At 41.0% G+C, this 27,787-nt stretch overlaps 1 protein-coding gene across 1 annotated transcript; it reads left to right on the forward strand.

Annotated features, from left to right (window-relative positions):
- Positions 1-790: 790 nt before the first annotated feature.
- Positions 791-27,787, forward strand: EPDR1 (ependymin related 1). The gene is made up of 3 exons (XM_054274025.1): positions 791-1,059; positions 25,079-25,287; positions 27,345-27,787. Exons 1-3 carry the CDS (start codon positions 791-793, stop codon positions 27,533-27,535), a joined length of 669 nt encoding a protein of 222 aa, XP_054130000.1. The 3' UTR covers positions 27,536-27,787.

Raw genomic sequence — 27,787 nt, forward strand, 5'->3', positions numbered from 1 at the left:
CACAGCCCATCTGTGTTCCCCCTTGCACGGAAAGACCGCCGGGCCCGTTCTTCCCTGTGGGAAATGCCGCTCCCCAGTCTTTGAGGGACCCGCTGAGATAAGAAGATTAACCGAGTGTCAGGTTATCCCAGTGACCTGAGAGAGCCGCAGCGTGGCTCCGAGGTACCTGCCCCGGCCGGGTACCGTGGTGCCACGGGTGTTGCCCCCGGCAGATGCAGCAGAGCTGCAGGGACGCAGCACCTGTGGGGCACGGGCCTCCCCTTCCCTTAGTGGGTGAGGAAAGCACGGCCAGGAAACAACAGCTGATACACCTAAGAGGGCAGTAGGAGATGAAGGAATACATGTGGTGGAGGAATGCTTGGTGACACCGTCTGTACGTGGGGAGGCACTAAAATACCCCCCCTCGAAAGCAACATTAGAGCAGTTTGTCCCAGCAGGTCACTCCTGTTCGCGTATCCCCTCCCTCCTCAAGCGCACGCATAGTGCCCAGGGCTTGGAGCTCGCAGCTGCCCCTCTGGGCAGCCCTGGCGGAGCAGTGGGCACGGCCAGGGCGCCCAGACCCTGCCGGCTCAGGGGAACGAGGCCTGAGAGGGCGAGGGTCCCTGTCGCCTGTCACCGCGCTGCCTCGTGCCCCGCCGGCGTCCGGGCGCTGTGGCGGCGGGCGCCTCACGCCTCTGAGGTGATGCGGGTTTGGAGGCGGGCCGCCCCCGCCCCCCGGCACAGCCTGCCCGCCCGCCTGCGCGCCGTGCGGGGCGGCCGTGCGCCGAGGCAGCGCGGCGCGGAGCGGAGCATGGCGCGGCCGGCGGCCGGGCAGCAGCTGCGCCCGGAGCCGGGGCCGCCGCTGCGGCTGCTTCTGCTGCTGGGCGTCCTCCTGCTGCGCGGCGGAGCGGCGGCGGCGGCGGGGGCCGAGCCGTGCCAGGCGCCGCGGCAGTGGGAAGGGCGCACCGTGTTCTACGAGCACGGTTCGGGCCGCATCACGCGGGCCGCCGTCTCCTACGACGGCCCCAACCAGCGCCTCCGCATCCTGGAGGAGAGGAAGGCGCTGATCCCCTGCAAGAAGTAGGTGGCGGCGAGACCTGCGGCGGGGCCGGGCCGGGCCGGGCGGGGCGGTGAGGGTCGGCACGGAGCCCGGAGGCGCCTCCCGGGGGGTGTGCGGTGATGCCAAGCCGGGAAGGGGGGTCTCCCTCGGGCCCCGCCGTGCCGGCGGCTCCTCCCCTGCGTGAGTGGGGGCTGGCGGGGGCGAGGCACCGGCGTGCTGGGAACAGCTGGTGCTAGGAAACCTGTCACCAGCATGGTTTGGATCCTTGTAGATATATGTGTATGTATTTGTGTATATATATCTCCGTGTAGATGTATGTGTATATATATGGAGAGATTTATGATCAACGCTGTCAGCTTTTTACCTTCAGAAGTACTCTCCTCCTCCCAGCTGTTTCGTTACTCAAATGGAATTTGAAACGAATCCAAAAATTTGTGGTATAATGGGTATCATGAGATATAATGAAGAGGTTATACTCAAACATGTGAGTAACTTTGTGGAATAAGGAAGGAGGCTTTAGCTCAGTAATTTGCTAACAAGTTTGAGTTACAAGTTCTCTGGGCCTTCTTGGTCCTTCTCAGTGCTTGGTCCTAAGTCAGTGCCAGGGTGTCAGGATGCATCCATTACCTGTGGCACAGTGTATTCATTCCCATTGCACAGCCCTGCAGGACCTTCCTGTTCTTCATTTATACAGGATGTATCTGTTAAGCCCATAACTAATCCCAAAAAAATCCCTGTGTCATTGTCTGTTTCTTGATTTGCTGAAAAACAAACATAGAAAAAAGCTGACTGAAGAAGAGCCTCTTTTTCCTTCCTCAGCCTGCCAAGCTCAGTTTGGGTGGAAGAACTGATGGGCCTAGAGAGGCCTTCCTGAGTGAGACATTTCTGGCTACTGAGTGTCAGTCACTTTCAGACAACATGACAATACATTCCTGCCAGTGTGAGAGTAGCAGGTCTGTCCATACCTCTGCTCTCCCACCTATGAATTGTTCAAATAATAGTGCATCCGTCCTGGGGATGTGTGAGACAAGGTAATGACCAGCCTACAAGTGCTGTGTCATCCAAACTAATGGTCTCTCTTGTTAAAAGATCAATATTCCTTTTTCCTGCTGTTTTTTTTTCCCTGACAATCAATTTCATACCAACATCGCACAGTAATTGTTTTAATCTTTCCAAAGCATGTGCTCTTCTGTGATCCTTTTCTCTCCAAATCCCCTGATACTTGTAGAACTGTTTTGTGTGTTTCATTTTCAGGCTTAACTGTCCCTCATTGTCAGCTTTTTTCATTACTGTTTTTGCATAGGAGCCATGTGAAGAATGTTTAAAGCAACGTAGAGGTGTTTGCTGGTGGTCTGCTGACATACAGCATGGAGTCTGACACTGGCCATGGGGTGCTCATGTTGCCTTATTCTGCAAGTCCTAGGTTAACTTTAATGTTTGACAAGCCTAAAACTGTGCTGCAAAGCCTGACACAAGTCTTTTCTAGCTTCTAAGTTGTATTACACTCATTTTTTTCAAGCTTATGTTTACTTTATTTGAAAAATTTAAGATTGAATAATTACTCTACATTTTAGACTGTGGGCCAGATTTTGTCTTTTTCCAAGATCTTATATTTTTACATTTTTGATAAATACCTGCTGTGGATGCAGTTTTGTCTGGGTTGGTAGCACTAGAAAGAGGCAGAGTGCACACAGGTGTGTTTGTTGATTTCTCCTGTATTAGATTTTTGTTCTAGACAAATTTCTGACCTCTGAGGTCCTTTTTCTGCCATCCAGAGTTGGAGAAGGGTTGATGTTGTTATATGGGCAGTAGTGTCTGCTCAGGGCATGACCCAAGCTTCCATTTAATTCTACAGAAGGTCTCCCATTGGTTTCAGTATGTGTTGGATCAGGTCTAGAATTGTGATCACAACTTCATTTCAGTGTGGACACAGTGACTTGTAAACCAAAGTTTTCAAAAGTTAGAGGCAAAGGGATTTATCCTGTCTTTTGAAAAATAACCTCTCCTCCACCCTGTTTTGACATTGACAAGAAAGGGGTAATTATGCCGAGGCAGTGAGTACAAAATCAACAAGAAAATCAACAAGAAAAATAGTGCTGCCCTGGTCTGTAAGGAAATTTCAGTCTAAATTCTCACATTTGCTCCTATCAGATGTAACTTGTGTGCAGCGATCAGGGTTGGCCAACAACCACATTTTTCTACAGAGCATTTTCTGAAGCTTGCAAATGTGGACCTTAATCAGACACAGCCCTGTTTGAGTTATTGGCTGAGGTTAATCAAGGACACAAAGATTTGCCTGTGTGGAATGGCTTGCAGGCTCATAACCGCAGGAAAACATGAAACTTTCAGGTTTTATTGTAGATCTATGTTTCAAATTCATGTGTTCTGCCATGTGGCGTTTTCATACCTACATCAGCCCAGTAAAACATACCTACCTCAACTCCAGACAAGTAGCCATAAGGTAAACACCCAGTTGCTGCTTCATTAACATCACTTCTTTGTCCATCAGTTGTTTTGAGATCACCTGAGATGGAGTGACCACATTGGTAAATACTGCCCATTCCCCATTGTCCAGCTGCACTGTGTCACCTGCCACCTGGGCACACATCTGGCTTGCCAGACAAGCAACAGAGCCAGCTCATTAGGGAAGTCATAGCTGTGGTTTCAGAAAACCAGCTTGTTGGGTGGATGTTTCTCTAGGTCACACAATTGGCTCCTGCACTCTGGCTCAGAGTGTAAAAACCACCAGCAGTGATCCTAGGCTGAGATTTTTCAAGGAGAACCTATTCCAGTTGGATTCATTTCTGGGCTTTCTTTTTCAATTTTACAGACCCAGCCTTAGCTACACTCTGCTTCTTTTGTTTTCTCCAGCATGCCTTGCCCTGCTGCTTATTGACCCTTCAGGATCAAATTTTTGGGGATAGACAGGGTGGGCAGAGACAATCTTAAAGTTTTGTGTGGTGCTCAGCTGATACTGATAGCAGAAGAGAAAAGAAAACAAACATTGAGTATGTTGTGCTGTTTCCTGTTTGGACTAGGTCATTCCTGGTATAATGTGAAAGGGGAGCACTTGAAGCAGCTCCTTAGACTTCTTGAGGCAAAGCTGAGTTCCTGCTGTTAGAAACAGAGCATGTTTTTTAGTCCTTTGTGGCCTACTATATGAAGTTACTTCCTCTTGTGCTCTCTGGATGTTAAACCTTCCTCACTCTTGTTCAAGCCTCTGTTGGCCTTTATCCCAGGACACTTACAAAATAGGTAGCAGTCACCAGCATGGTTTGCAGATGGAGCAGGACCTTCTTTTTAAGGTAACTTCAAATGCCGTAGGTTTGAGTATGTCATCTCTGCAAACTGGTGAGAAATCTTTGCACACAAAAGTCCAGACAAAAAATCCTACTGACTGCACTGTGGCCAGAACTTCGTGTCGTCCATCACCTTTCATTTTCTTGGAGAAATAGAGCAAGGGTTGTGCTCTTCAGCACTACTGAAGCCACTCAACAGGTGTTAGTGCTCAGTTATGAAGAAAGAAAAGCATGAAGTGAGGAGCAGAGCAGAAATAGTACAGGTGGTGTTTGAGAGCTGGAGTGTTACTTGCCATATGCTGTGTTCACAGAGTTTTACACTTATCTTCCATACTGTTTTCCACAGAGTGATTTTCAGGGAAGGCCCAATAACATACTGTCTTATGAGAAATGTGATGGTGGGAAGAAAAAAATGTCCATGTGGTCAAGAAAGTGAGTAGGAGGAAGAAAATGCTTTTTGTTTTTTCTTCTATGCATGTATTTTAACAGTAACCTCCTTGGCCTATTGTACAGTACTCAGCACATTGAGATGCCTGTATATTTGCAACTTTCAGGGTTAGTGTCTTAAAAACTGTAACTGCATAGCAGAAGAACAATCAGGAGGGACCCTATCAGTGTTAATTTCAAAAACAGAAGTACATGTTGTTAAATTCCTTTAGTCCTATCATATTTGCAAAAGATAGACACAGTTAAGGGGAGGATAAACTCCTCACCTGGCCACACAAACTGCTGGGGTGATAGAGGAGTGACAAAGCTATGTTTAGAGAAATAAGTCTCTTATTCTGGCAGGCTCTTTGCCTGTGTGTGTCAATCCCTGTCCTTGACTGAAGACAGGCAGCATAAGGTCAGGTGCAAATATAACAACATTCATCTGGAGAAGAGCTGATGACTTTTCAAAATAAACAGAGTGTGGGCACATGTGTCTGACTTATCTCAACTACTTTTTAGTTGTTTTAGGATGTGTGATTGTAAAGGAAAAAACAGCGGTGTGTGACCTATTAAAATCGTATAATCCATCCGTTCTGTGGTCGTTGTGGTGACTCAATAGGCTAAGTATTGAGCTACGCTGAGCAACTGCAAATTTGTTTCCCAGACTTGGTTTTGGGAGTGGTTTCTGCAGTTTAATGTTTTGGGGAATAAAAGATTGTCACGGGTAAAATTTTCAGAATTGGCCAAGTTGTCCAGGAACCCAAATTCCATTTTTTAAAGATTATGTAGAATGTGCAGACTTGTGAGACCCTTAATTGCAGTGAAACAGAAATGAATTTTCAGCAGTTTCTCTAAAAGTAATCTGAGTTCTTGGGACCTAAAATTCTTCATAATCTGCTGTATATATAACTCGCTTCTGAGAACAAGAACTGAAGGAAGGTACTTAGACCTCCTGCATTTATTTCCTCCTGTAGGTGTCAAATGTTCTTTCAAGTGTCTCCTGCTGCTAGTGATTGTGAGTTTGGAAAGGTGGCTTTGGAAAGCTGCTGTGCTGGATGCACACTGACTGTCAGATGCCAGGCAATACCCTGAAGCAAGCCTCAGTTGTTCTAATGAGAATTATGTGGTGAGGTATGGAGGGCTGGCTGTAAAAGCCTTAACTCTTGCTTTTCCATCAAAGCCCAATAAACAAGTCAGTTTACTGAGTCCCTCAGTGATGCTCCCTGCCAAGGCAGCTGGTTCCTTGGAGAAGAGCACTGTACATGGAGGAACTGTGATCTGTGATGGCTGCAAGGGGGAGCATCTCCTCTCACTCCAGCTGTTCATTCTGTTTGTTTCTGCCCCCAGGCAGCAGCAATCATTCCCTTTTCCAAGTTCTCGGTCTTGTTGGAAGTCGGCCAGGCTATACAGCTCAGAAAGGCACTGGAGTTAATTGCTGTTGTTGTTACAGGTGGGTTGGTTGGGGAGCTGAAAACAGTGCTCTGGGGAGGCAGTTGAAATTCTTCAGCCGTTGAACTGCATCAGTAACAAACAAGTGGATTCTGTTAGAGGAAGTTGGGAACTGTTAGCTTAGCAAAGCTTTTTCTGTCTTGTGTGCTATGCTTCCTTGGACAACAGCATCTTTGTTTGTTTAAAAAAAACAAACAAAAACATAAAAAACCACCTGAGTATGAATAAAGCAAATCCATTGCGTTGAGATGGCTGTTCTGTTTAGTGTAGTGTTCTTGAAACCATTGTTTATGCTAAGTGCTCTGGAGCCATTTCATACAATACCAAAACACACCACATATCCAAACTGAATAGAATAAACTGGCTCTTAAATTCAAAATAGCAGGATCCACAAAACCTTTTAAAGCTGGAGAAAAAATGTGGATAAAATGTCCAGTAACCTCAAATTGATAATTTGCTAGAGCACTGGTTGGTGTACTTAAAAACCACTGTCAGACACTCACTGGGGTCATTACTACCACATGAGTTCTAGATATCGTTTCCTGGATGTTGTTAAAAAACAGAGGTTCTCATTAAAAAGTTTTGCTTTTCTAAAAGATGTTAAATGGTAGTCACTAACACCATGTTGTACTTGGTACTAGTGGATTGGCTTAAGCATTTTATCCATCTAAACCCTTTACATTTAGGGAATTACTTCTTTCTTCCCTCTTACCATCTCTTGCTTGTCTATTTGAAGTTTTTGAAATAATGTGTTTTTGCATTGAAACTTATGGCTCATTTTGTACTGTTGGACATTATGGCAAAAACTTAAGGCAAGACCAGGACTGCACAGAAAATACAATATGCCCATATATCTATAACTTGGACCAATGTTTTCAGAAGATAAATCACTGTGAATTTGATTTACTTGACTTTTTTGTTTGTTTGTTTTTTGTTTGTTTGTTGTTGTTGGTTTTTTTTTTTCTTTTTTGGTAGAGATTTAAAGTGGACATGAATAGAAAGAGATTCAGTGTTCTGTGGTCACAGACAGCTGATGGTGACGTGACTGTACAGCTAAACAGACACAATGAAAGACATCTTTATATTCATGATCCTAATTTGGACTCCATTCAGCTTGAGGTCTGACGCAATTCAGATGTCACAACTGACAACATCACACCTATTCTCACAGGACCAAAGGCCAGTCATCTGAAGAAGTATCTCCTCTGAAGGTTAAACTAGAATTTTCTAATATAGGGCTTCTGTGAGGTAAAAAATAATTTTCTTTTCCAGATACAGATCTGATTTGTATTGCAAATCAACAGGCTTATCCATTTATTATCTTCATGGGACAGGTTTTCAACTGGATGACATTTTCCCAGACAAGTGAAGTCAGTGAAATGGTACCTTATTAAGCCTTTTTTGGTATGCCAAGTCATTGGTTGATTCAAAATTGAAAGGTATGGTTCAGGTATCCTTCTGTCCTCTCTGTTTTGCTTTAAACTGACTGGTGGCTAACCTTGGCATGGCATAATAAGTAATACTGAGCTATTCAGACTTGAGGTCATCCAGCTGTGAATCTGTGTAGCTGCAGCAGCAACAATCCAACTCCTGAACATCATCTTTATCAGCTTCATCCCTGTCTTCAGATGACTTTCATTTTGGCCTTACCCATAGATTTGCAAGGAATCGCATGCTTAGCAACTTGAGGAGTTCTCTCTCATGAGGTATTTTTACCTGTTGCTCTTCTTTACTCAAAGGGGAAATTATTTTCTCCTCCAGAGAGTGTTTTCAAGGCATGGTACAGTGTCTGATGTGCTGGGGAGGGGATGATGTCTGGGTAAAACAGGGCCACTTTGTGCAATATTTTGGCTCTTCTAGAATAAGGAGCATTATGCCCGGCGTGGCATTGCATAACGTGAAGGTACCAGTGGCCAGTGAAACTTCTCCTCACCACTGCCAAGCAGCCCTGCTTCTTTCAGTTGTTTTTGTTCACTGCCTCACTTTCATGGCCCCAGGGGAGATATATGTATGTTGACTTGAGATCTGCGATTCCACTGGGAAATTTTGTGTTGTCCTGAGGCTCCAGAGGATGCTTCCTTGCCTGTATCATGGTCACTCTCTCATACCTGAGTGTCATGGGCCAGGGACAGGATTTTCTGCCAAGAATTCGTTCCCATTTGTGAAAGTGTTGAAGGTTCAACATGAGAAACACTCTTTGTTTTAAGTAGTGTATTAATTTCTGGAGCTGGTACCTCTTATACATTCATACTCAGGAGTAAATTGGGTGTTTCCAACAGCAGCGTAAATGTCCTTGTCCAAAACCAATTTATGGTTTTCTTACTACAGGTGGTAGTAAGAAAGAAGGAATGATTTGTTTTCATGTGAACTCACACTTTTTTTTTCATCTTTTATTAATAAAGATCCCTGGCTAACATTTATTTGAGAATCAGTTCAGTCATTGTTTTGAGTATTATGTGCAGACATTTGGATTTGTGTCCCACTCAATTATTAAAAGATGCTTCCCATGTATCACAAAAAGTCAGAAAGCTACGGTAACTTCTGCAGTTCTTGTTTTTGCTGTGAGAATTTTACTAGCAACGTTCCTACAGTCAATAGGGTTGTTCCCATAACTTAGCAATGACCATATTTATGCTTTTACAGATTTGTGTTTATGTGTTTTCATAATTTTAAAAATTTCTGGCATCAGAACGTGAATTTGGCAGGCATTTTCTTCTTGTACAGTGCTCACACTGTAGTTACTACAGTTTTTCAGTCTTTGGCTACTAAGAGTTCATATGTCTGGGGAGCTACTTTGCTATTCATTCCATGAAAGCTTATTTTATCCCTTTCATTCCTTATGAAATTTACCCTTCCATTCTGGCATCATCCAGACTATGTTTTGTGGGCTAAATCCAGCCCAGAGGGAACTTCCATCCAGCCTTCTGCCTTTCCCCACTGAATAGCTCCTTGTTGGTTTAATGATTGTCTGAAATTTGGATCCCTCTGAATTGCTGCCCTTCTGTCCATGTGGGAGGAACAGAAGAGACTGGATGCATAGGTTGGAAATCACCTCAATCAACCCTGTTGCTGTGGGTCAGTGCTATGCACTGCCTTACTGAAGGAGTGATTGAAAAATTATGGGAATGTGAGCAGATGCCACACTGCATGGGTACAGCTTATTTCTTTGGCATATGAGGGTCAGCAGTCTTGGGATTATTCATTTCTTGTCTGAAAAAAAAAAATGTGTAAGATTCCAGCACTTAAGAAGATGTAGATTGTCAAATATCATTGAGAGATACCAAATCATGTTGATTCTGGAGCTCTGTCTGCATTTTTTTAAATTTCTGTTTTATTTTGTACCTAAAAAAGGAACATGTTTCAAAGCTTAATAGAAATACACGTAGGACTGTATAACTGTCTGATTCGACCCAACTGTCCCCAAAGAGTGATCTAAGAGTGATAACAGCACATCATATTTATGGAGTTCTAAAAGAGTAGTAAAAATCTCGATTGCTTCCTTCTTGCAGATATCAGAAGACGGAAACTTTCTTTGCTCTAGCGTAACTTTCTTTGCTCTAGCTTCTCCCAAAATCATAAACAAAAGCAATCTCTTCATTGCTGCTCAAATTATTTTTTAATATGAAACATCTAAGAAGTGGCTTGTCCTCAAGTTCATTAAACTCAGTGGCCCTTCTCAAATGGAAAGAGATATTGTCTACATACTAGTTATCTTATTTTCTATATGTATTATTTTTCCTGAGGATGGCTCATAATGGAATGTGATGATATGATGGATAGCAAACAATGCAGAAGACCAATATTACCACATGTATTGCAACATCTCTTCTTAAGGTTACTTACTTCTTCACTTAATTTAAAAAATAACATTGTAATAACACCCTGCATATTTACCTTTTGGTCAGTTGAATAGTTCACAAGTAAATCATTCCAAAAACGGCTTCACTGACCCTTAATGATTGACTTCTAGTTGCAGTAATGTGCTCTTCAGAATCTGTTCCTTTATAGCTGTTGCCAAATATTATTTCATACTTCAGAGTGTATGTTCAAAACACACGGTCAACTGCCTTAGCAGGAAAAGTTTTGTGATGTCTGTAACTAATTTTTCAAGTTGTCTGTTTGGAACAAACCATTTTCTAATGTACATTTTCTTAAGGCTTTAATGGAGTAACATGAAAAGGGCTCCAAATACCTCCAAATAATGTAATCCTTACCAGCAAGATAAAGAACAAAAACTTCTGTCTTCATTCTGGTCTGTTCTTATTTGGAGGTTGGGACCAACTGCAATAAAAAATTTTAAAAAAAGATAGCAAGGAAGATAAACCACTAATAAGACTTTCCACTGAAGTTTTGGTCTCTGATGTTACCCGTCCCTTACTCTCTCAGTTCTGGTGCTTTCACACTTAGCAAGCCTTAATTTGCTGTCCTTCTGCCAGTTCTTTGTGGGAATTCACGGCTGCTACTTCATCTGAAAATGAGATGGCTCAGTAGATACTGGGGCTTCTGAAAATGTGTCTTGCTTGCCATTTATTTTGGTGAAACCGTACACAGGAAAGCTGGTATGAGACCTGTATAGCTGCTAAGCAGCTGGAAATTTCTTCTTAAGTAGTCTGTCTACATGGAGACCTACTGTTTGTGTGGATACCTGTCTTTTCAGAAATTAATGTTTCTCAGGGGGAATGGCCAGATTTTCCCCAGAATTTTCCAAGGGCAGTCTTGTGCATGGCAGTGCTAAAGGTTTTTAAACACTCATAGAGACCAGAGTCCACCCAGTGAACACAATGAAGAAAGATTTCATTTTTCATTCTTTCAGTATCTCCTAATACTATTTGCAACTGTGGTTTTATCATATTTAGATACTTTTCTTGCCAGGAAACTTAGGATTCTGCCATACTTTTAGGCAGCCAGCACTGGAAAGTTTACTCATGCTGTGCAGTTATGGTAATTCTCAGAGGATGCTTACTTGCAGAGCAGAATTCTGTACAGATTGAGGAATTCTTAGTAGAATTAGTTTCCAAATTAATGTATCACTATTTTATTAGATCCATATTTGTTAACTTACATCTTCTGTACAAGAAATTAATTTCTTATCTGTGAGACTACCTGGGGACTTTGAGTAATCTGGTCTAGTGAGATGTCCTTGCCCATGGCAGGGGGCTGGAACTAGATGATCTTTAAGGCCTCCTCCACCCCAAGGCATTCTGTGATTCTGTGATTATCTGGACACTTCCTTGTATCATTTTAAGTACCTGTGCCCAAAACCACACAGGATTTACAAAGCCAGACTGGTTTGTTATCCTGTTTCTTCCAGAGAATAGAGGAATGCACAAACTCAGATAACATTTTGATAAAGTGTGAGGTATTTCCTGTGCTTTTTTTATAGATGAAAAAAAAGAATTAGGGAGAGTGAGAGGAGATAAGGGTATGAGATCAGAGACACCCTGTTGCATTAAGTTTATCCCCTTGCTATTGAAGAGGGGAAATGTGAGAGACCACCTAATTGCTTCAACACAGCAGAAGATAAAAAGTTCCTAATTTTTTTAACTTCCGCTCTGCCTATCTCTAAACCAAATGTATGCATGAAGATATTGAGTCTCAATACATTTATGTGTATTCTTTGTTTATTGACATACACATTTTTTGTTAGTTTCACTGAGTGTTAAGAGTAGGTGACTTCACGAGGTATATACCTCATAGCCAGGTTATTGTAAGTTCCTAAATTCCTTAAGTAAGTCATCTAGTCCTCTGAAGAAGAAAAAAATTGGTCACTAGAGATGTTCAGAGTACCCACTCTGTCACTTAAGTTGTGCTAGCATAGTCAAGCCAAGTCAAAGTGACATACAGTCAGATGATATTCCGGGCACTGCCTCAAAAATGTAGGTACCACAGCTGCTTAGCTGGAACCAGGTAGAGGGATCCATGGTGGGTCAAGTGGGACCCATGTCTTGTTGTGTTTTGGAAGTCTTAACACGTCTGAAACACAGTTTGGTTCTTTGGATTTCCTTCCTCTGAAAGAATGGAAAAAAATCAGCCTTACAAGCTTGATTCATGCCCCCAAATATGTGAATGCACTTCCAGGCTGCAAAACTCCATAGATTATTTTTGTAGATAGTTTTTGAGGGTTTTTTAATGTCCCTTAAAATATGAAAAGCAAAAGAACATCTCGTCATTACAATATGTATATTATGTTCACCAGGATCTTACTACAGTGTATGAGCAAGCATCAAGTATTAGGAATGAAGTCAGCTCAAATCATTAGCCCAAACTGTTTGTAATGAAGTAGCACATGTAGAAATTAAGTTTTGTGAGACCTGATCATAGCAGCCTCCAGGTACAATGCCCTTGAGATACACCTGCAGTGCAGAGCACTGGGGCAGGCAGTAACAACATGAGGTTTTTTCCATCCTCTCTCCCCCTGGTTGCTTCAGTAGCACCTCCCTCCCTCAGAAACCACTTTCCTATTCCCTGGATGAGTCCAACTACATGCTTATTGCAATGCAGAGAATGTGGGAGATCAAGTACCCTAAGCAATACAGCAGACCAGAAAACAAATGGATAAATGAAAATGCTCCAAAGTTTTCTCATAAGCAAATTAATTTTTCTGAGTCTCCATACTCTCAGAGTTGTAGGATTTTTGTCCAGTTAGCTGTAGCAAGAGAGTACATAAAAAAGCCTTCCCAAAGGAGAGTTTTTATGACAAAAAGATGTTTCATGTAATTTAGGTGTTTGCAGTTAAGGATATAAAGATAGTCATTACTTTACCTAAAAACAAGGCCCAGAACACTATAAGGGAGAAGAAAAACAAATATCATAAAGCACAGAATATGAAAAAGTTGTGTAAAACTTGTGGAAATATATTTTTGTGTAGTTGAGATTGCACAAAATGTTACATTTGCCTTTCAGCATCTCCTTTTGTTGCCCATTTGAGATAAGTTGATAGCCATGATGGGTTTTAAACTTTTTTCAACTTATTTTTTCTTCTAAATGGAACACCTGGTGTAGCATCTGTAAAAATCAGTGAAACTTTTCTGGCTGGTTTCACAAGACTTTGGGTCAGGTTCATGTATAATTTTGGAGAAGGAGTTATTGAGCCGTATTTTTCTCTAATTACATAGCTGATGGATGGAAATTGCAAACAGCAGCAGTTACGTGAGGATCTGCTCCTATGATGTGGAAAGAGCAATTGTCTCTTGACAGTTGGAAACATGAGGGATGAGGGAGAAAATCTGATGGGCAGAAACTGATTTCTGCTCATATGCTTCTCTGGAGAGAGAATTCAGGAGTTTCTTATGCAGTCTTTGAACACAAAAAAAAGTGTCTAGTAAAATTGGTCACCTCCATTTTGCAATGTTTACTCTTACAGACTGAATTTTAGAAAATAATAAATGCTATCCCTCTCAAAATTTTCCCTTTTTAAGTATCTTCATGTTGAATGCCCAAAATAGGAAGCTTTGGTCAATTTTGAAAATTCTGCCCATTAAGTATATAAAATAATGCAATTAGAACAGCAAAAAACTGTAATATGCAAATATGAAAGTGTGTAATTTTGAAATAATTTTAAAGTAATTTTCTCTTTTTAAAACGAGTTATGTTAATGTCTGCTATGATTATAGGAATAGTAAAGGAAAAGACTTTTAGCATGCACAAAAGTTCTAAATTCATATGATTAGGCAAAGCTCAAAGAAAACTGTGGCTCCCTGTGTTGTGTGCATGTAGGACACTGGGCTCCATGTCAGGAAAACACCCCAAAATTAGGTAAACATACCAGCCTGCTAAAGACTTCAGTTTGTATTTGTGTCAGATTCTAAATGGTAAAGCTATTTTTGTCATGTTTTAAGCAGCATGGGTAGTCTAAACATGTTCAATAGGTCTAGTGACCTTTTCCCGAGTAATGGAAAACTTTCAGCTGTGCCAATGTAGTATATTTATACCAATATTATTTACAGGTCTTGCCCTCCTTGCTACTGCTTCTTAGAACTGTCCTTGAATGAAAAATAAACGTGTCAGGGGTTTAATAAAATTGAAATAGCTATAAACATTCTTAAAAATAGAAATGTGTGCTTAACCATGCTTCCTTTAGCTGATTGCAGTGTCTTCAGCAACTGTTGTTTCTGTGATGGACTAACAGATAACCTGGGCAATAGTTCTGTATAAAACACACTGATGTGGTCCTAATAACTTGAAGAGAAAGGTTTTGAAATGAATTTTCATCTTCTAATTACTTAGGTGTTTTCAGCTCAGCTGATTTTTAAGGACATGCCAGTTTCTTGTGCTGCATCATGGCGATTGCTTACGGAGGTTTCCTACAAGCAGTAGGCTTGTGGTGACTGCTGAAAGCCACTCCCCACCCCCCCCCCCCGAAGGTGGAAAAGTTGTTGCCATAACAAAAAGCACAATAACTCAATAGAGGACCAAAGAAAAACAGTTCTGTGAAGAGCAAGTTTAACAGATAGTTCAACCTTCTAATTATTCCCGTGAATGCTGGACGTGTTTCATTTGACACCTATCTCACCAGTCCTGATTTTAGACACTATTTGTCTTTAATTCATTCAGGCACTGAAAATGGTGTGATGGTGTAATTAGAGATAATTGTGAAAGAAGACAGAGCTGAAGGTCACCAGTGTGCAGGACATGGCACCATCTCTGAAATCCCTGTGTGAAATAAGATGGAGCCCTCTGCTGAGACTCCTCAGAGAGTGCCACTGTTGCATTTGGGAGGTCTCAGGAAGTCATCCCCGGAGGTTGTTCACCATCTTTATGAAGGTAACAGTGTCAAGAATTCAGGTCTTATAATATCAGGATTTATTGATTGAGCTGGTCTGTTACAAAAAAAAGACCAGCAGCCATCAGTATTCTCCAATCACTTACATGTAAGGCTGGGAAGGTCCCCAAGTTGCCATATAACCTGTTCCTCCATCCTGGAGAAGAAAAGCTTTACATCGGTTGTCTCTGATCCCTGATATTTTTACCAGCTCTTGTAAAAGCTGGAGTATAAGAAGACAGACATTTTCAGAGTATTTCCTAAGCCCTCCTTGCTTCAGGTGACATGGAAAAAAGTTGGTATTAATTTTTACCTTGATGTCCTGACCATCTTATCATCGTACCTCAGTCTTGCTGTTGCAGACCAGACATGCTCAATTTCTTCATAGGTCCTGTTTCTTAAACATCCCACTGCCCTTGCTGTTCTCTGAACTATGTCCTATCTGTTTATCTGTTCCCTTAAGTGAGGCATCCAAAACCAGGAGCAACATCAGAATTCTGGTCTCATGAGGACTAAGCAGAGCAGAATAAATGACCTCCTAATGGAGCCAGAACTGTAAACTTCCCTTTCTAAATCATCACTGCACCACTTCGCAGTGGGTATGTATGGAAGGATGGCAATATGCCATTTCCTTTACAACCATATAGCAATTAACATCTTCCCTAACTACATGTTTTCTTTCACACAGACATTCCCTTCTTTTCCTTTTTCTTCTGTTTTGCACACTTTCAGTCAGTTCCACCTGGAATTTTAACACACTGACACACTGTATTTGAATCCAGTCATTAATTTGTGCACTCACCTAACAGTATGACTTTTGATTGATAGCTGCTGAAGGAAGAAGAAACAGACCTGCACAAAGACTTCTGGTTGAAATGAAGTTATTTTTACATTGGAGGTGGGGAGGATGAGTGCTATGATTCAGTGCTGTGATTTCACGTTGCATGTATTTCCAGTGAAATGGATCTCCATCTTTCACAAAGTTTATTTAACAATAAGCTATACTCAGATCTTTGGATGGAGGTTGGAAAGTTGAAAAGTACTTAGCTTTGAAACTGTTGCATCTGATTATCTGGCCTGACTTCCAAACTCCCTTGAAAACAGTCACAGTCTTTTTATTTTTTTATATTGGATAGATATCAGAAAGACCTGAATCATCCCTCTTAAGGAAAGCATTGCAGATGGAAGGTGGAAATCATTACGTCTTGGGATAGCAATCTGGTACAAGTACATATCCTCACAAATTTTTCCAGAGAATATTCCATTATGAAATAAAAGTTTGATCTATCAGAATAAGGACCTCATCCCCATCTGTTCCAAAGGGCAATCTGTTCCTCAGACTGTAATTCATGATTACTTTTTCTGCAGGAATGCATACTGAAAAGCAACTAACTGGCCAAGTGTATGCATGATGGGATTTGCAATCTCGATGAAGATCATTATAGGGCTCCTGAAATGCATGTAATCCCTGTTCATGGTATATGAAGATCCTTCTCTGTTTTTAAACAGAAGTTGACATGTAAGAAGCTGCAGTACCCAGTTCTAGTTGAAAAAAATATTTTTTATCTTTTATTATTATTTTATTCTTAAATATGTATGTGAAAAAGGGAGACTATTTTAATTTAGTTAAGGAACTTCATTCTTCTATGCCTTTTTGATGTGTAAAATAGATACTTTCATAGGGGGCAGAGCTAACATCCAATTTAATATTCTGTCTCACACCCTGATTAAGAGAAAGATGTGAAAACTCCAAATAAATCTGACAATTAGAATCATTAAGTAATTTATGTTGTAAATTACTTTTAGGATCATTGAGTCAAAGAGTTAAATTAACAACAACAAAGCCACCACTAAACCATGTCCCTAAGCACCACATCCTCAGGTCTTTTAAATACCCCCTGGGATGGTGACTCAGCCACCCTGCTGAGCTTGTTATGATGCTGGAAGAAATTTTTCCAAATATCCAATCTAAACCTCCCCTGGCACAACTTCAAGCCAATTTCTCTTGTCTTCTCACTTGTTCCTTGCGAGAAGACACTGGCACCTACCTGGCTGCAACCCCATTTTTGGAAGTTGTAAAGAGCAATAAGGTCCCTCCTAAGCCTCCTTTTCTCCAGATGCCTGAGCTGCCCCCCATCAGCTTTGTGCTCCAGACCTTTCAGCAGCTCCATTTCCCTTCTCTGGACACCCTCCAGCCCCTCAATGTCCTTGTAGTGAGGGACCCAGAACTGAACACTGTTTTAAGTGTAGCCTCACCTGGGCTGGGTGCAACGAGGCTGTCCCTGCCTTGATCACCCTTGCTGATACAAACCAGGATGCCATTGGCCTTCTTGGGCACACTCCTGGCTCATGTTCAGATTGCTGACAACCAGCACACCCTTGGCAGATTTCCAGCCACTCCTTCCCCAGCCTGAAGTGCCCCCTATGGTTGTTGTGACCCAGGTGCAGGAGCCAGCTCTTGCCCTTGTTGCCCTTATACCATTAGCTTCAGCCCATTGGTCCAGCCTGTCCAGATCCCTCTGTAGAGCAATTGTACCCTCCAACAGATCAACAACACTCCTGCCCAGCTTGATGTCATTTACAGATTTATTGAAGGATCCAGTTCATGGATAAAGATACTAAACAGGACTAGCCTCAGTAATGAGCCCGTGGGAACACCACTCATCACTGCCCACCAGCTGGATTTAACTCCGTTCACCACCACTCTTAGATCCCCGCTTTTCAGACAGTGTTGAACCCAGCGAACAGTGCACCCATACAAACTACAGGCAGCCAGTTCCTTCAGGGTAATGCTGTGGATAATGGTGTCAAACACTTTACTAAAACCCAGGAATGCATCAATATCCTTTCCCTCATCCCCTGAATGGATCACCTTATCCTAGGACGTTGGGTTGGCCAAGGAAGATCTGCCTTTCATAAACCCCTGAGGGCTGGACCCAATTCTGCGCATACTGCATAATGCCCCTCAGGGTGATCGGCTTCATGACCTTTCATGGCACTGACATCAGGCTGACAGGCCTGTAGTTCCCTCTATCCTCCTCCTTGCCCTTCTTGCAGATGAACATCACATTTGCTAACTTCCAGTCAGCTGTGACCTCCTGAGTGAGCCAGGACTGCTGGGAAATGATGGAAAGTGTCTCAGTGAGCAATTGTGTGCGCTCCCTCAATACTCTTGGGTGGATCCCATCCAGCACACCCTGTTGGCCTGCCCTGGCCTCTACTGCTCCCTGTGGGCTCCATTTATGCATGCTAGAGGCGCTTGGCCACCATTGATCCTGGCCTTGCCCAGGTTCCGCCAGCCCTTGTGGCATAAGCTGCAGGCTCCTGGCTGGCCTCCAGATGTAAAATTAAAAACAGGAAGACAGGTACGTCTTTTATGTTTGAGTATGTTTTTTTCCTTTTTTGAGATACTCTCAGTCATTGTAGCCATGCTTTTTCTGGCTCTCTACATGCTAAATTTCTGTTTCCTATTTCTCACATCTTTACAACCTCACAGAGAGCCTTAAAATAATTGCACTCTCAAAAGAGCGTTTCCAAGTCTCCGTTTTGAGCATCAGCTCTTCCAGTTGAGTTATTTACTTCCCTTCTTCATATAGCACAAAAAGGGTGAGAAATGTAATAAATAAATTCTAATGTACCTCTGTCATTTCCCTCTTCATTATTTCATCTTTCCTAAGGTTGTTTGTATATACTGAGAGGTGAGTCCTGGCCTTCCTCCCTCTTTTTGGTCTCCTCTAAGCCCTGCTGTGATTTTCCAGTAACCTTTGTTAACTTACTCATGGAAGAGTCATTGTAGACTCTTTTTACAAACCCATAACAGGAAAATAATCTCTGACCTCAAGTATATTTTGATATTGTGTGGTTCTGCTATTATATACCATATTCCCTAGGAGGAGATTCCATTGATTCATTGGAAAGCATTATGGTATGCTGGCCACATCTTCCATTCCTTTCCTTTTGAGCTGCATTTTTGCCTACTGAGGGCTCCAGTTACGAATATACTGTTACTTATGGAAACAGACAGATGCTGTCTATTAAGGGCATCTTGTAGCCTCTTACTTTATTGTTTTTCTGAATTTCAGCTTCAATTGCAATGCATTGTTCTCAGGGCTTTGACTTTGTGGATTATTTAGAAGTGTCAAATAGCCAAAAAGGGACAGCAAAGGAAACAGGCTTCTTGCTGAAGAGCTGATTTTCCCTTAGTGTTTGCCAAAATAACTAATCTAATTTATGGGAAAACAAAATAATAAGAAATTGCATCATTTTTTATTGAGTTTCATAATTAAAATCACAAAAGTATCTCATTCTTTAGCTGGTGTAGCTTTGACTTTGCAGCTCTTGGATTCCTGTATTTAAGGTTCTCTTTCTACACAAACTGCATTATTAACAGGACTTAAATTGGCTAATTCTCTGTGCTTCAGAAACTGGTAGTGTGGTCAAAGTTCCTCATATACCTTGTTAATTAGATACCTGGTACAGGGAGCTTGATCTCCTTGGATTTTTTTTTTTAAATAAGCCTTTACAATCTGTGAGTGATTTAAGTCAGACTAAAAGATGCTGCTTTTACACAGTATCACATTACATTTACTGTCGCATGTATTTGCACAGTCCTGTATTTGTACAATATACCATAGTCCTGCACCACTGCCAAACATGTGAGATCAAATATGGTAAATGACTGTTGTTCTTGAGGTCTGATATACCAGAAGAAAAACACAAGTCTGAAATTACCGAAAACTTAATGGGAAAGAGGAAAGGAGTTCCCAGAAATATACTAAAAAACGAATGCTTCTCCCTGTTGAAATGAACTTGCCAGATCCTTCCAAAAGCAGATGAATGTTCTTGACCTGATGGGTGTTTATCAACTGTCTGCGTATCTGCTTGGCAGCTTTGTTCCCTTGAACTATTCTTGATCTGAGGACCTGAGAAGATGGGGTTATGTAGCCACACTTCTAGTAAAGGTTCCCATTCTCCCACTCTATTTTCAGAAAAAAAATTTGTAATAAAGAGTGTGTGAGGTACTTTATCAAGAGGATACAAGATGCCTCAAGAATTAAATATATGGATGTACCTATCTGTGCGCACTAGAACAGACAATTTGGGATATCTGTAGGGCAATTTCTTCTAGTCAGATGTGGGGTTAGCTCCTTTTGAAATGTTTAAAAGTGTCTTTTTACAAAGAGAACTGACAAAGAATTAAGTAGTACCACAAAGGCAGACAGATGCTTCAAGTGTTCATTTAATCACCAAAGTAAAGTTAATTTGCAAATAATTGCAGTGACCTCAGTTTGAGATACCAAATAGCAAATACTGTTTCTTGCTGAGTAATACAGAATCTCAGATACAAATAATGCATAGAATTTTGCTTCCATTTTTCAGTAGCTTTATACTACTAGGTAATATAAGTCCTGGCTTACATGAATGAGAGTTTTAAGGTTACAATAGCTACAGATGGGAAATCTGAATCAACAGGTTAAAGCCCTAGGTTCATGAAACCCCAGTACACCTTTTCAGTAAGGTCTGTTTTACCATTTTTTCAGCGGTTTTGGGGGCAGGATTAGTGGTTTGGTTCTTTGTTAACACAATGCCTCACACAACTGGTTTGTGATCACAGATTTGTGTCTCTCCAGTACTACAGCAATCAAAGGAGAATAATAAACAGCATTTTAAGGCTCTGGTACTGTAAGTTGATTGTCCAAAGCCACAGAGCCAAATTATGCAGAGGCAGATTTAGCACAGAAAGAGTTTTTATTACCCAGTCTCAATCTCAGAGACCATTATTTTGCTTCTCTCTAGCAAATGACCTTGTCTGATATTCTTGAATAAATCACGTGGGTCTGGCCAGGCCACTAACAGCACCTCTGCTCCTCTGAGTCACTGCAAAGGCAGTTGGACAGCAAGCAGCTCCTTTCTTCTTGGTTTGGCTCTCACAGGGAAGCCCTTGGAAGTGCAGAAGTAAACCCTGGGAGTCAGGCAAATGTGTTAGGTGATGGGCAGGCTAGCAGGCTTCAGGGCTGGGAAGGACCCAGCATAGGATGCAGACTGAGGACCTGAAAAGGAACTGGTAGCATGATCTTAACATTAATGACTTTTTTTTTCTGAGAAATGTTGAAAAATAGTTCACTGTTATGAATTACATTATTAACATGCAAAAAATCACCTATTCAGAAGACAAGTTTATTAGTTCAGGTCTTTGTGAGGGTCCAGGAGTGTGTCTTTATGTTACTTGGGCTATGTCCTGAGAGAGACCTCTGCCTATCTCCGCAGATTTCATGAGGAGTCTCAGAGCTGGGACAGTATGTGGATGCACAGCCACCCCTTACAGTGCATTCTTAACACCTTGTGATTGTGTGATTGTGGGTTTCTGGCTTTGTATTTAACTCACTTAGTCTCTTATTCAGAAGAATGCTTTCCTTAGCTTGGGAGAAGTACTGAACCCAGCCTGTATCCCACCTATCTGACGTGATTGCTTCCAGCAAAATCAATGGAATTATTTGTGCAGGATATGGTCCAGAGTTAAGAAATTCTTTAAAGCATGGAAGCAAAAACATGTGTGTCTTTATATGCTGGAATTCATCCATTTTCAGACAGAGACAAAGGGAGTATTAAGGATCATGAGAGAGTCCCATAGTGTACAATGGGGTGAGGCATAGGGCAGGGTAGGGTGGAAAAGGATAGGAAAGGAAGAGAAACAATCTCAGTCAGGCAAGTAGGATAATTGTCCGAGTGACTTCTTCAAATCTGTTTCAAGGTGCCTATTTGAGGCCTAGTTGGGGCACTTCCTTTTAGGTTGGGGCTTTCTTGAAATTACAATTTAATTAAATTATTATAAAAATAATATTAGAAGTGAGTGCAGGCTGCAAATACATTACATTTTTCTGAAAAAACAAACTAATTAAAAATAATTTCCTCTCCTGTTTCTTTGCCAAGACCTATTTTCAGGACTCTGTGCTTCCCCTCAAGAAGCCAATAAAATATCAGGCACCTAAAACAAATAGAGGCAGTACACTAAGGACTTGGCTGGTTAAAAACAAGAAGAGAAAAATATTTCTTATTTTAATTTTTTTAATTATAATTTTTATATTCATGTACATTTTGCTATTAATTTTGGCTGGTAAGTACTTCTCTTTATAAAACAACAACTTAACCATTCACTTCTCATATGCTGTTAAACTCAGATCCTGTGTAATCTTAGGTTTCTGTGCTGGCTATTTCCAGGACACAGAGCAATTCTCTATAAAGCTGGGATGTGAGGCACATAACAAGGACAGTGTAAATCTTGCCCCTGCTTACCCAGGGCTGTCATGCACAGTGAGCAGAACGAGGTTTTCTGCAGATCTCCTCTCATGTGCCTGCCCCCACAGAGGCAGAGTTCATCCCAGCAGCAGATCAATGTGTAGGGCTGGTATGACCTACACATATGTTCAGTCCACCTCTCCCAGAACCAAAAATCTCAGTGGTGGAGCCTCTTACTCTCCAGAATGGCTGTCAGAGAGATTATTAGTGCTGAGTTTGATTTGTTTGGATTTTCCTTATTTTTATTTTCACAGTGTTTCACAATGCCCCTTTTGGTGTCTGCAGGATTGTTAAATATGCAAGTAAAATTTCTGTGTGAATTAAGTTTTAAGTGAGGATTTAAAATAAAAATGTAACAGTTTTATTTTTATTCCTATTAGTTTTTAATGCTTTTCTAATACATTGGGGTTTTGTGTTCTTTTACAAAATCACTGTTTTATCACTCAGATGCCTCAAACATGGTGATAGATTCCTCTGTAAGGCATTTCCCCTCCCACTTTTATGGGAGCTGCTGGGCAGCCAGCTGAAGAGTAGTTGGGTCAGTAGACTCTCATTGAAAACACATGAATAAATGTATTTTAGTGTTCTTGTATGTTCTCTGGACCAAATGTGATCTAAAAGTTTTGTATGTCCATATCTGATCTCAGGTTGGGTTTATGTAAGAAAAGAGTTTAAAAAGATACTGAATTCTTCATTAGCACATCATGACTGTGCAAACCTTGCCTTTGAGTAAGAAAATGGCAGGCAAGTTTAGGTTGGTGAAAGTCATGGCAAAAGCAGGAATATTTTAAGGTATGGGCAGGAGAATGATTTACCATGGGGAAGGTCATATGTAGCCTTGCAGTTTGTCAGCTTCTTTCAGTGTGGGGGAGGTTCCCAGTTTCAGGACAAGCTACCTTCCATGTTTTGCAGGGTTTTGGGTGAGACGTGGGCCCCAATTTACATCATATCAGCTTCCGTGTCCCATTTTATATTCTCCTTCACTGTTCAATTTGGCTAAGGCCATTTAGCCTTACTGTGTTTCCATGCATGCAGAATAAATGATGCTCTCAAGAAGTGGTGGGAATGTTACTCAGATGCTTTTAACCATGCTGAGACGCTTCTTATTATGCAACCTTTAAATGCCACAGTGTCAGTGGTGGGTGAAGTTATTGCTGTCTGGTACAATTGTGCATTGCAAAAATTAAAATTGTAAATTGTTTTGGTTTTGACCCTATTTTATGTAAACTTTGCATCCTCCCCAAAAGAATGTGAAGACTGCAAAGAGAAACATGCAGGAGTTGGGAAATAGAGAAGGATCTGGTCTTGCTTTTGTGCATCTCTTCAATTGCATTAATTATGCAGTGTTTTCTACTGGCTCCCCATCTTTCTGATGGCACAGGATGAGCAGTGTTAGGGACTAGAATCAGATTTTTGAAGCAGAAGATACCTGTGTCCAAAGACACCTAAGCCTTCTTTTTTTGCAGGAAATGGAGGCAGCATCATGAATGAAAAAAGGAATTACAGATGGAAAGATGAAGCTGTTCCCTTCCTTTTCTCTAGAGTCACTGCATAACAGTAACCTGTAGCCAAGTATTTGAGCTGAGATATTCAAGGGAAGTCTCTGATAATGAATGCAGAGTATTGGAGGGTTTAGAAAGTGACCCCATTAAGTCCTTTGCAAAAGATGCAGAGCGCGCATGACGATGATTTGAAACATGCTTTGAACAACTTCTCATCTGATTGGTAGTGCAAAGTACCCTGGAGAAGTTAAATTTCTGCTATTTCCAGCTGAGTGTTCAAGATCAGCTGATACTTCTGATAATTTTGATATTCTGTTTCTGTCTGGCTTTGTGCACAGTTAAAAGGTAAGGACCATACCACCTCCTTTTTGAGGGTATGGAAGCAATGTCACAGTACTGGTGGTAGACAAGACCACTGTAAAAAGAAACTAGATGAAAGTGTCTGTATAAATGTTTATCATCTCTCCTCAGAGCTTGGCTTGGTCACTTCATACTCATTAGAAGATTGGTTTTAAATCCTTATTAACTATCCATACTGGTGACTTCACCTTCTCGCCTCTCAAGCTCATTGAGCTTCACACCTCTCCCTATCTCTGCCTTGCTATTTTGCTCCTCTGCTTTTTCTTTTCACTACGTCGTGGGAGAAACTGTGCCTTATGGAGGGTGACCCTCTCAGTTCTGCACTCGGGACCATGCACTTCCCCCTTCCACCCCCATGTCCCACTTAAACTGTGTGTTCCATGGAGAAACATCTGTGAGGATGGCAGATACTACATCTAACCAGTACACAGGAAGGCTCTACCATATTCGTGCAGAAGTGAATCTATCCAGCCTATGCAAGCAGATTTTTTTCAAAGGCTTATAACTTAGCCAAATCTGGGCAACTTTTAATAAAAACTTTTCCCCTGCCAAAGTTTTAAGTCCTTTCTCCAAAACATGGAGGCACTGGAGCTTTTTAATGAAACAGTTATTAAAAAAAAAAAAAAAACCAAAACAAAACTAGGAATAATAACATGTTTTTCTCTCAGTTGTTCTCAGAAAAGTTGTTCTGTTGTTCTCAGAAATGGCTGAACCAGTTCAGCCTGATTTATTTATTTTGGAAAGAATCAGCTGAGACAAACTTTTAGCATGGGAAATTTCAGCCCAACTGGTTAGCATTTCTCAAAGTTTGGCAAGGTTAAATGCAAGTGGAAATGTTCTTATGCTGAGAAGTCAAAGGCAAGCTTACATATCGGCAATGTTCCTTGCTTGGGATAGAAAAAGACTATATGTATTTATTAATTGCTTTTTCTTAATGTTTCAGGTTCTTTGAGTATATATTGCTCTACAAAGATGCAGTGATGTTTCAGATTGAACAAGTTACAAAGCTTTGCTCGAAGATTGCTCTGACAGAGCCCTGGGATCCATATGATATTCCTGCCAATTCAACTTATGAAGATCAATACTACATTGGGGGACCTGGAGATGAAGTTATGGTACAGGAATGGTCTGACAGAAAACCAGCCAGGAAGTGTATGTGCATGCTTTTGTTTTATTTTAATAATCATCAATGTCTCTGCTGCACAGGGGAAAATAAAATTATTCATGCTTCATCCCAGGTTTCCGTATTTCCATGGAGTTCTCTGGAAGAAGTAATGAAAATGCCCTGTGCACAGAATATCATTTTAATAACAATGTGTTTTTTAGGAAAATTTCATATTTCAGCAGGATTAAATATGTTCAGAGGACTTGATTGTGTTATATTTATTATCATACAGATAAAATGCCATACAAATGTTTGGCATGGAACAGCATTATTTTGTGTCTGAATCTGGCAGCCCATATCCAAAATTTACCTAGAGAATAATTGGTACTATAATTAGGGACTCACTCAAACTAGAGCCTATGTCACAGAAATAGAGGAGGTGTCAGTGTTTGCCTACACATGGTTCTGCAGCCGTTGAAATCCTTCATAAATGACTAAATTTTGTTGTCCTCTGTACTGGTAAGAAATATCTTCTTGCAAGGCTTAGTTCTGCATTTGGCAGCTGAGCACTTGCATCATAAAAGAAAGGAGGCTGAATTTTCCAAGGTATAGTATGCTAGATTTTGAAAGCACAGAAATTTATTAGCACTTTGGCTTCAATTTCTTCTATGGCTTATTGATGACCCAGACAACTATAAAAATAATTTTAAAACCTCCATGAAATTTATGACAGTATTCAGCTAGTGCAATACTTATGGTTATGGACATCTAATATATAGGCTGGTTACGAACTTGAGCATTTAGCTGGAGGAAAATATTTCTTTCTTGACTAAAAGTAGAACAAATGAAGTAGAGAATGAAGGATAAGATCATTAGACCTCTGTAACTAGGTTGATAGATCCTCTGGTATTCTGCAAGAGGCAAATTATCACTCACTCCAATAACCTCTTTTTTTCAGATCTGATATTTTGAATTTTTGTGGAATTTTTGTGGAATTCTATATCCAGATACATTCAATTAATGATGTGTGATTTTTATCCAGTATTATTTTGTATCTCCAGTGCTGTTTGATTCATAAGCATAATGTCTGAAAGTTACTTATCTACCTTTCAGCTAGTATTGGTTTGAATTGTAAAAATTATATTTCTTTTGCAATTAAAAAAGTTTTAGGGGAGATACAGGCTACTTTGGTAGCATCATATTTAACCATGATTTTTTATTCTAAATTCTGAGAGAAAGCTTGTTTAGTAAAAGGTTGCCTCCATTTCTGTGTACTCAAAACCATATTAATTAAGGTCAGAATGTTTTTGGTATATCAGCATCCTCAAAAGAGGTATATTCAAATATTGCTTAGCTTGGCATCCTTTCTTTGAATACAGTATAAGTGTGTTTCATGTCACCATTTATTTATTTCTGGTAATGTGGTTGTGCTACAGCCTATGACACAAAACTGAAAGTACTGGAAATAAGTGTGTATGATTGCTACTATGTGGGAGAAAATAAGTGTTCTTGGGACTAGAAAAATTTGTTACAGACATTCCTCAGAGGAACTGATTTATGATCAGTAGGTAATTTTAACATTGTGAGTTTCTGCTATCAAGAAATCCAAGATGTGTAAAACAATGGGATGGACTATGATTGAAGGGGTAATGAATGATCACAGAAATAAAATAATAAAAAGGGAGATAAATAATAAAAGAGAGATAAAAGCAAAGGGCATTCAAAGGACACCACTTGAGTAGTATTACTGCCACTGCCTAAACAGCATAGTGGACAAGGTAGAGCTGATGACGGAGAACAGAAGGGAAATAGAGCAAGGGAACACCTCTGAGCTTAGCACACTGTGGATTTAAACTGAAGTTAAAAAAGGTACACAGATTTGTTGCATCACATTCTGGAAGAGATCAGCATTGAGCGTAGTCTCGAGATAATGAACCGCTAGAAGTGTTTGAAAATAATAGGAATTAAAAAAAAAATTAAATTATAATGGGAATCTGAATACATAATGTTAAACAGAAGCAATGAGTTAAAAGAGATGGACATCATCATGACCCATTCATCTTGTCTTGTCACCTAAAGCAGTCACATTTCTGGTTGTTTGCAGTGGAATCCTGGGTCGGCGTTTACACCGTCAAGGACTGTTACCCAGTACAGGAAACCTACACCAAGAACTACAGCGTGACAACCTCCACTCGCTTCTTCGACATCCACCCGGGCATCGCAGACCCCTCCGTGTTCACCCCACCCAGCACCTGCCAGACAGCCCAGCTGACGAGGATGAGAGAGGAGTGCTGAGTATGGACACTGGCTGCCCTGGGCAAACACGTGTTAGCCAAGAGGATGGCTATTGGTAGTCAGTTGTTGACATCTAAGCTGATTTTTCAACCTAACTGCTCTCTGTGGAATTTGTAAGTTTTCGCTTGAGAGAGAACATAAGCAAAAAGCTGAGTAAAATATATAAAACAAAAGATATCTTTCAATCACATTAATCTGCTCAGTGATGCACTTGCAGTATTATATAGTTACCATTAAGATAATATTTCTAGA

This window comes from Melozone crissalis, unplaced genomic scaffold, assembly GCF_028551555.1.
Source record: "Melozone crissalis strain CALT ecotype California unplaced genomic scaffold, PUWL_Pcris_2 ptg000016l_1, whole genome shotgun sequence".
NCBI classification, from domain to species: Eukaryota; Metazoa; Chordata; class Aves; order Passeriformes; family Passerellidae; genus Melozone; species Melozone crissalis.